General features: G+C 41.1%; 2 protein-coding genes across 2 annotated transcripts; one reads left to right on the plus strand and one right to left on the minus strand.

The window, feature by feature from the left end:
- Window positions 1-412: 412 nt before the first annotated feature.
- On the minus strand, window positions 413-4,863 carry tchp (trichoplein, keratin filament binding). The gene is made up of 13 exons (XM_069683397.1): window positions 4,769-4,863; window positions 4,247-4,441; window positions 3,212-3,422; window positions 3,060-3,116; window positions 2,671-2,739; window positions 2,103-2,276; window positions 1,912-2,024; window positions 1,769-1,835; window positions 1,494-1,666; window positions 1,199-1,280; window positions 926-1,111; window positions 597-740; window positions 413-494 (listed from the first exon to the last, which is right to left on the minus strand). The coding sequence occupies exons 2-13, from the start codon at window positions 4,435-4,437 to the stop codon at window positions 462-464; spliced, it is 1,500 nt and encodes a 499-aa protein (XP_069539498.1). The 5' UTR covers window positions 4,438-4,441; window positions 4,769-4,863; the 3' UTR covers window positions 413-461.
- A 1,010-nt stretch (window positions 4,864-5,873) lies between these two features.
- gltpa (glycolipid transfer protein a) lies at window positions 5,874-9,112 on the plus strand. Its single transcript, XM_069683755.1, has 5 exons — window positions 5,874-5,976; window positions 8,262-8,320; window positions 8,419-8,552; window positions 8,645-8,795; window positions 8,930-9,112. The coding sequence occupies exons 1-5, from the start codon at window positions 5,874-5,876 to the stop codon at window positions 9,110-9,112; spliced, it is 630 nt and encodes a 209-aa protein (XP_069539856.1).
- The last annotated feature ends 382 nt before the right edge of the window (window positions 9,113-9,494 follow it).

A 9,494-nucleotide genomic window follows, 5' to 3' on the forward strand; every position in this document is an offset into this window, starting at 1 on the left:
AAAATATAAAGATCTAACAGTGCAAAAATAATCAATTGTTTTCTACATATGCATACAAACAACCTTAAATTAATATAAAGATGGCACTATATGGCCTCACAACCCTACATGAATGCTTCATTCTTTCAAAGGCATGAGGAGAAATCTATCTCATAACAGTCACATTCATGCGTACAGTTAAAGAGCTGGTTGATGAAAATGTTAATTCTCTCAATACTACCTGTAAAAAGATCCCTCATTAAGATCAAATTGGTCTCCTCTAGAGGAATAATCTTTCCATCATGAAATTATTTTCCTTTGTTAGTGTCCCTCTGCTGGGGCAATCCAGGAGAGACGTGTGTCTGTGTGGACTGCAGGAATGTGAGTATTATTAAAGATACTTTAAAGGCCCTTTAAAGCTAAAAACATGTAGAACATTTTACATCTTACAATTCTGTTTGATTTTCTTTTCTTCAGGGTGCTCATGTCCAGGCTGATCGGGGTCTGCTGTGAATCTGGAAGGGAAACGTTTTCAAACATATTTCAGTTTTGTTACATTTCGAACATGAAGCCATTCAGGATCATCAACCTCCAGCAACTTGACTTTCATCTTTTACCTTCTCCTGGTACCCTCTCTTGGTCATCCTCTGCATCTCTTCCCTTAGCTCCTCCTCTCGTACTCTGAGAGCCTCCCTTTCCTCCTCCTCCTCTTGCTCAATCCTGCGCTGCTCCTCCCACTGCTCTTGGCGCTGCAGCTCCACCTACAGCACGTGCACACAAACAGCTTTAAGGTCTCAAATTTACATAAGTGAGCAGCTATCATGGCATCACTGTTAAAGACTCTTAACAGGTTCCTTTATGGTCTAAATTAAAAACTTTGGAGTGTAGGGGAAGAAATATGTGCAATGAAAACACACAAACACAGACCCTTTCATTGTGAGCTAACCTGAGCGTTTATCTCTCGCATCCTCGCTGTCCTCCGGCCCTCTTCTTGCTCCAACTCCCACCGTCTGGTCTCCCTCTCCTGCTCCAGCTCCTGAATCAGCTCCTCTCGTCTCCTCAGTGACTCCTCCTGAGCCTCACGATTCTTCTGCACCTTCAGCTCCAGCTGCTGCTGTCTCTCTGCAAGCACCTTTCCAAGAAGAAGAAGGGAGAGCTCTTTAGAAGTCATATCTTTTGAATTACACAAAATGTTTTGTTTGATCTGACACCAATTCACCTCTTTCATGAGCCGTTCTCTGGCTTTCCTCTCCTTCTCCCACTGCGCTTCTCGTTTCTCCCACACTTGTTGAGCTTCCTCTCTAAATTGGATGAGATACTTTGGGTTGGTTTAGGCGTTTACTCATATTGATGTTTTTTATGAGAGATGCCCTGATTCAATAAAGGCATTTTAAACTAAATCCTTGTCTCGGTGCAAGTGTGCCTGAAGAAAGCCCAGTGGCTTTCCTCCTTCGATAGTACTTTGGTTTGTATTCGGTCTGTCTGTGGAGTTGGATCTGAACGTTTGTGCTCACCTGTGTAGGATATCAAACTCAGCTTCCCTCTCCTGCTCCAACTGAAGCTGCTCTTCGATCACACGCTTCATCCAGGCAGCGTCAGCGACGGCCCTTTCCCTCCGTGCAGACTCCATCCTCTGGTCCTCCTGCTCTCCTTCCAGCAGGGCTGCCAGGATCTTACAGTCAGCTTCCTGTTGGCACAGAGGAGTTCAAGTCAGGCGTTCAAACAATGTAAGATGATATGGTAAAAATAAAAATGTATACTGTATAACAAGAGGATGAACTAGACTCACCAGTTCCTCCTGCACTTGTCGGGCTCTCCTCTTCAGCTGAGCACGATATTGTCGGATCAAGAAATGCCTGGTGGAAAACAGTTCGAATAAATGTAGTATCATCGCATTTGTAATCAGTTACCAACAAAAAGAGCTTCCCTTACCCCATCTCAGACTTCTTCCGCCGTTCCTCCACCTTTATCCTCTCCTCCTCAATCTTATCCAGCTGCCATTGCTTGACCAGCAGGGCTTCTTGCTCCTTCTTTAGATTACTTGCCTGAGGAAAAAAACGCTTAAAAACTCATCTCCACAAAAACTATTAAGAGTACCACTTCTTTATCCAAGTACTGAATACCTCCTCTTCTCTCAGTTTCAGCTCTTCCATCTGTTCCCGAAGTTCTTCCGCCCTCTTTCTCTCCTCTTCTTTCTTTTTCTCCTCCGCTTTCTTCATCCTCTCCAGAGCCTCTTTTCGGGTCCTCTCGTACTCATTTTCAAAGCGTCTCTTCTCCTCCTGCTTTGTTATTTCTTGCTACGTATTTAGAGAGATGGGTCACATAGAGTAGGTGTCTAAACTCTCTCAATAATGCACTATGTTGAAGTGATTGACATAAGTAGATTTCAGACTTGATACTGTGCGCACAGCTGAGCACCATTTAATTAAAAATGTATTTGTTACATAAATAATTAGCCAGCTAAAGAGATAAGTTTAAAGACTTGTGGGTCCTTTTTGTCATCACTGGCATTATAAAAGGTCAGACTAAGAGGCAATTTCTCCATACTTTGGTTTGAATAAACCAACTCATAACAAGTGTGAACAAGGACCTAAAGGTCAAAAACACTTGCCACATCTACATGGTTATTAAAACACTTGAATAAAATGAAAACTGCACTGTTTGGTCCGACGGCTAAGATGAATGTCTCACCTGTTTCCTCTCAGATATCTGCCCCTGCCATTGGCTGACCACATGATCTTTATGTAATGCTGACTCGACCTGTGGTCAGATAAAAGGAGAGGTGGTGACAAGGATTAGACAGAGATACCGATGAACTTGAGCCTTAGCTGAAGAGATTCCAGAACATTTCATTCTCTCAGGTGAACAGAAAGTCATGGAATATCCACATCACAAGCCCTATTAGTTTCCAGATCAAGTGGAGTCTTAACAAAAAGTGTCTCTTCTTGCAGAGCTCATAGGACACACAGGATTGTCACAAGATTCCTGAGACCACTTATCACTTTAATGACAGTCAGGCTTTGTAGTACGAGGTTTGGCAACTTGTCATGACTTTGCATTAATATTTCAAACTTAGCTACCTCTCGCAGCTCTGGGTTGTTTTTCTTCCAGTGTTCCTTTAGGAGCTCTTGTGCAAGCTACAGATCAAAAAGAGAAACAATTGTTAAACACAGTACAGTGATGAAAACATGATGCAAAATTTAAAGGGAAATGTCTAATTCAATGCAACAACCTTTTTCTGTCTCTCCTCTCTCGCTGTACGAAGCTCTTCAGTTTTTTGCACTAACTGGCCTGCCAGTGTGCCCCTGTCAGGGACCACCTCCCTGAGCTCCGCCTCCAGCCGGTCCTGCTCCTCTTTCAGCATGGTCCTGAGCCGATTCCGGCGCTGCTCCAGGTTGGCCTTGTTTTCCTCCTTTATTCTCTGTTTATGGTAAGCTGACATGCTGACAAAACAGATGGAAAAACATGGGATGTCTTGCTCTGCTATGTTTGTCTGCTGGTTAAACTTACAGAGAGTGCACTAGCGTCAAATATCTACAAGACTAAACCTGTATGGCGCTTTTTTATTAACACACCCTTACAGTTTTATTAACACACCCTTAAAACAACCTGAAATTGTATTCACTTAACCAGAGAAACAAGAGGATAAACATTTGAATTCAGATATGCGTTTTAAATGTTATCAATGGCTGTATTTGGTTGCCCTATTTATATTACTAACGGATGAGAAAACCTTCCTTAAACAACATGAACTATATAAATTAACATATAGTATCTATGACTGATCCATTCATTAAATTTCTCTCACCACTACTGTATTCGTGTATGGTAAGCATCCTGAACGTTACCCTTCCTGTGATTTCTTTGGGGTGAGGAAAATAATTTTTGCTCTTTACAAAGACCCATTGAGGGCCTGAAGTGTTAACTGAATATTTTGTAATATATTGGAAGCACTGCTTGATGAATCACTGCCTCTTTTGAAATAACAGGTCAGTTTTGTCTCTTTTAAAAAAAATACCAAACACTTGTATGTTTGGGATTATCAGTAACAGAGACATTTACGTAAGGGTAGTGAAAGAGAAAGGGTATACATATAGTGCACAAACCTACCAATTATTTTTTAATAAGGGGGAAAAACAATATCAAACAACAACTGCTAGCTATAGTGATTTGGATCACACTTTCTTATAACGTTTCTTCGACGTCTGAAGTTGTTGGTAAAATGTTGAAGAAACAGAGTGAGTCCAAATATGACTGATAAAGTTACCTCTGCTGGTAGGACTGTCGGGAGCTCCACGCCGCCTGTTTGTGGCTGCGGACACTTTGCTCTCTGAAGTACTGAGCATGGAGCTCCCACTGCTGCCGCCACCGGGCCTCCTGTTCCCGCTGCCGGGCCAGCTGTCCGGCCAGCACCCGGGACCTACTGGGCCCATGGGCCGAGAAGGTGGGCAGAGCCATCGACCTGAAGCATAATTAACAGCCAACATGATTATGATCCTAATTAAGTAAGCTTGTTTTAAAATTGATGGCCAACTTAAAATGATCTATATCAAACAATATTTAAGTGTATAAGTTCGACCATAATTGCCACTTATTCAAACAAAAACAGAGAGAGCCCCAAGTTACCTTATACATGTTGTTGGCTATGTAACGTTTATCAATGAAGAGCAATACAGAAAGGAAAATCCAAACGATGTAAACAACCCGTTAAACCGCTCACTGCCCAGAAACACTTCACTACGTAGTTTCGGACCCGGACCTTTAAAGCTAGATAAAATAACTTTCTTACCCCTTCACTGGTGAATTGAGTTGTCTTTTCTTGGTGGACGTTAAAATTAGTCGACGTTTTACACTATAACGCTGAACACTCGCCTTTCTTCAATTCCCCAGCCTTCCATAGTTACCAGGACACTTCCTAGTTACTCCCACGCTACGGGATGCAGTAAAGATCAAAACTGCTTAATAGATTGAAACGCGAAACGTATTTTGCAAAGAGTGGTTCGCAAAAGAATCTCATTGTTGTTTTGTTTTTTCATCCTACTTTGTGGTGTATTATGATTTAAAACATGTTGAAGAGCTAATTTAGCGTTTATTTCAAAGACACTTCCAAAAAGGAAACTTAATTGCAGTGACAAGTATCCATATACGGTAGCCTACTGCAATAAGTATTGTAATTCCTTTCTGATGCTAATTTTCTCTCTCAGCTCTTTTAACGCAGAAAATCCAAACGGTAGAAACATCACAATCACAATATGTGACCTCCGAATATTTAATCTGGTTCCAGACCTTTTAATCCACAACCTTATCTAGTCAAAGAGAGAGAGAAAAAATGTGATCGATATAGCATAGCCTTTAAATAAAGGTTGTTGTTTTTTTAAACGAAATGGCATTGCAGGGCTCTGTCAATTTATTGTAACTGTTTTCATTTAGAGAAATCCCACCAAACTCCATTAGTTGGCAGTAAAGCAGCATGTGTGATCAAGCAGAGGAGGACCAGTGTCAGCTGATTACAACACATCAGCTGCCCGGTTTGTGTTTGTTCTGGAGTTGTGTTTAAGCGCCGTTTATCGGCTCTTTTTCCAGACATGTGGCGAAAACCCGGATCTAATAGCAACAAGTCGATCACAGTAGACGTCCTCTGGATATTCCAACAAGTATGGGTTCAATGTAGGTGACTAGGTGACTTCTCTCTCTCTGTGTGTGTGTGTGTCTGTGTGTGTGTGTGTGTGTGTGTGTGCCAGTGCCATACCCCACCCAGAAAGAAACATCTCACACACACACACACACACACACACACACACACAGAGGTCCTTGTGGTGTCAGTGTAAATCTGCAGTAGGGTTGACAGGCTGCTGCTATCATTTCAGAGGTAGGAGTGTATCCGGAGCACAGAGATGGCTCTGCTAATGGAGCACCAGTTCAGACAGCTGCCAGCTGACAGACAGGTGGAAACAAGACCGTTTCTGGAGGCTGTGTCATACCTTCCACCCTTCTTTGGTAAGTGAACTTTCCACAGTGTGACACAGTATGTAGGTACCACTGACAGTCCTGATTATGACGCTATGTGGAAGTACATGCTGAAAATTATTTTCAGATGTCAGAGAAGAGGGAGGACTATATGGTTGAGTTTTCAGAGATGTAGAACAGTAAGGGACAAAGTCAAGGCATTAACTACTAGGTGATATTCATGGTGGTCATTCATGGTGCTGTACTGATAAATTGGTCAAACATGCACACAAATGCATGTTTTTATCAGACAGAGTCCTCTTCAGTTGACCCTTTTTCCACTGTCCTAAATTTTTCATGTGGGATTTTTTCAACTTTGATTAACAAACACAGAACTTGCTGTTAGGGAAATCTGTCACAACACTATCAAGCCTAATGGGACAGTCTTACTCTTTTCAAATGATAATCTTTTTTGGATCGTATGTCTCTCCATCAATCCTTTATCATGCATAATTTAATCCACTGGCCTGGATTTTAAGTTGTGAAAATGGATTAGTACGGTGTTGAGTTCCCCTTGCCCATTCAGCGGCGGCATAGTGCATCAGAGCATCTTTGTGCTACTTCATTCTGTATTAATATGCCAAAGGCCGTCTATTCAATGTGCCATGTGAAACCCTTGAGAGGAACCAAGTCTGCTGTCGAAATTAAGCTCTTTCTTCCTTCCCGCCTTTGTTTTTCCTGACCTACAAATTTGTTTGCCAACTTTCCTACAAGCCATTAAAGTCCTGTACCAATCATAGTACACCTACACAGGTGTTCTAAATTAGTTTGCCTAATTAGACTTCCTCTGTAGGGCTGTGTGGACGGTACCTCCTGACTCCACTGTGAGTTTTCTTCTGTTTTAGCAGGACAACACTTTCTTTTTAAGTATAAGAAGTTTAGTAACCTCAAACTCCCAGCATGCCTCTGTCTAACTTCAACCTGAGAAGAGGTCTAATCAGCCAGAATAATTAACACCTGAGTGTTTAACGAGCCAAGACACAAACAAATAATGCTGAGTCATTCTTGTCAGAAGCACATACATTTTAGTTTTATTTCAATGTTTTTCATTAAATAGATTTCACCATTAGTTTTCAGAGAGTTGTTTATCGTTTCAAGAGGTACTGTGAATTAGTAATCAAATTCTGTTAAATAGAGTGAAAAATCTAGAGAGAGCCACACAAGATGAGGATGTTTTCCGAAACAGGATCTGTTGCCATCAGTGTTGTGGCGATGCATCACATCAGCACAATAGAGCGGACTTTCATGAGTAGTTTCCTCTAACAGCTCAGGAGCTGAAAGCTGTCTGTTGTGTCAGTGGGTCAACAGGAGCCCTGTGTGGTCTGGACTCTAGATGTCTCATTGTTCACCATCCTGTCACTAAATACTCCCCTCGTCCTCTAGGAGCCTCATTAAAGGACTTCTACATGATCATACTGCAGTGATGTGTCAGATACTACAGGACGAATCCAGGTGGATTTCACCTTGGATTACCTTTCTGCATTGTAGTGTTATTATATATGTAATAAGATCATTTTCACATCTCAATAGTTCACTTAAAGAGTAACTTCTCACTTTGCAGCAGTGATGTACAGGTGTACTCTGTGACATCACTGTTGGGTGGTTGAAAAGCAAACTATTCTTTCCACACCTGTCAGTGAAAAAACAAAAGTTTAACCAGAGAGGGCAGAAAAAGACCATTTCATCTTGGTGTTGTTACCCTTAAAAGTTTCCGTGAATAAGTTTGAAATGTTATTCACTCCATGTTTTAAATAATACAGTATTTTTCTATCTAATTGGTCCAACGTTTAACTAAAACGATATCATACATCAATGTTTATTTCAATTAAAATAGTCAGATCGATACAGTATGTCTCAAATTTTGGCACTGGGTGGTTCAACATGAGTTTTCAAAAACAAATCACCAAATAGTATGTGAGGTTAGAAAGGTCAAGTCCTTTTGGTCCTTGATTATTGTCCACCAATATTTTAAAATATCAATATTATTGAAATAGTAAAAAAAAAAAAAGAGTAAAAGCTAGCTACTGGAAAGTCAATGCATTTCATTGGTGCTTTGACATGTTTGCATGGGTCACTGACAAGTTTAAATATTTTTTCATGATTGCAAATGAGTTAATGCTATGTACACAGACGTGCAATCACGTCAGGGTTTTTCTTGTTTTGTTATCACAAGACTGATGCTTACTCATGGAGGCTCAATTGTTCTTGATAACATGTCGTGTGTGCAGGTTTTTCTCTTCATTTCTCAGTCGTACACTGTTAATATTCCTCCTCAGACTGTCTTGGCTCTACCATCTTTGCACCCATAAAGGCTGACATATCTGGAAACATCATAGTAAGTATGATTATTCCTTCATGTGTCCTGAGTTAATTCTGTCACACTACTCTTATATGTATAATACAATCACATGCTCTTTTTTTTTCCCCAAACAGAAAATCAAGGCGGTTTATGATACCAACCCGGCACGGTTCAAGACACTCCAGCAGATCTTGGAGGCAGAGAAGGAGATGCACGGAGCGGAGTGGCCCAAAGCTGGAGCAACGTTGGCTCTGATGTGGCTGAAAAGGTTAAAGAAATGTTATATTTCAGCTTTTACAAATGATTGTGTTGTGTTTGTTCATTATATTTGAGTTAACTGTTACTTTTTTTATAAACCAGGGGTCTACGGTTTATTCAAGTCTTCCTTCAGAGCCTTGTAGACGGTGAAAAGGATGAAAGCAACCCAAACCTGATCCGAGTCAATGTCACCAAAGCGTACGAAATCGCCCTGAAAAGGTACCATGGCTGGCTGGTGCAACAGCTCTTCAAGGTGAGTTCAGAGTCTTTTCTAAGAGCTACATATTGAGAGAGTGCAGACTCGAGAGTGACTTTGAAGGACTTTACTACTGCACATATAAAACACACACAGCTGAGCATAAATGTGTCTTTGTATTCCTCTTTTAGGCGGCTCTGTTTGCATCACCATATAAGTCAGATTTCCTGAAGGCCCTCTCCAAGGGTCGGGACGTCAAGGAAGAGGAGTGTTTGGAAAAAATCAGAAAATTCCTCGTCAACTTCACCGCCACTGTCGATGCTATTTATGAGATGTACAATAAGATGAATGCAGATCTTGATTACACAGTGTGACTGCAGGACGTCATTTACATTCTGCAGTCTACACCTTGACTTGGTTCCCTTCGGATCATGTGACAGCTCACTGTGGGAGTGTGTTTAAAATGCTCTGTTGCTACACATCAAATGTTTGTCACTTTTAATCATCTGTGTGCCTGTTGTGGCTTCTCATTGATGTCTGACTCTGGGGCAGCTGCAGATCTAAACTCTATTTCTTTGTTCACGATTTAAAGCGTCAGGTTTCTTTACAGCAAAAGCAACAGTATTGGCAGATATGTATGTGCACTAATCAAAACTATAAATGGGTGATAATTATACCAGGAGTCTAAGGGCTATTTACTCTTGTTTTTGGGGTTCAGAAAAAAAGCAAGTGAGGTGTCTAATGTTGACAGATTAA

The sequence above is a fragment of the Semicossyphus pulcher genome, unplaced genomic scaffold (assembly GCF_022749685.1).
Source record: "Semicossyphus pulcher isolate SPU_LCO1_2020_fin unplaced genomic scaffold, fSemPul1.0.p SCAF_6, whole genome shotgun sequence".
Taxonomy (NCBI): domain Eukaryota; kingdom Metazoa; phylum Chordata; class Actinopteri; order Labriformes; family Labridae; genus Semicossyphus; species Semicossyphus pulcher.

Bases quoted from the DNA above. Each gene is read 5' to 3' on its own strand.
- tchp (XM_069683397.1), bottom strand. From the start codon at position 4,437: ATGGCTCTGCCCACCTTCTCGGCCCATGGGCCCAGTAGGTCCCGGGTG. The intron at 1,836-1,911 runs GTAAGGGAAGCT...GTTTTCCACCAG, and splicing joins CGGAAGAAGTCTGAGATGGG to GCATTTCTTGATCCGACAAT. The intron at 1,281-1,493 runs GTGAGCACAAAC...CATCCAATTTAG, and splicing joins GAGTTTGATATCCTACACAG to AGAGGAAGCTCAACAAGTGT.
- gltpa (XM_069683755.1), top strand. From the start codon at position 5,874: ATGGCTCTGCTAATGGAGCACCAGTTCAGACAGCTGCCAGCTGACAGA. The intron at 8,321-8,418 runs GTAAGTATGATT...TTCCCCAAACAG, and splicing joins ACATATCTGGAAACATCATA to AAAATCAAGGCGGTTTATGA. The intron at 8,553-8,644 runs GTTAAAGAAATG...TTTATAAACCAG, and splicing joins GCTCTGATGTGGCTGAAAAG to GGGTCTACGGTTTATTCAAG.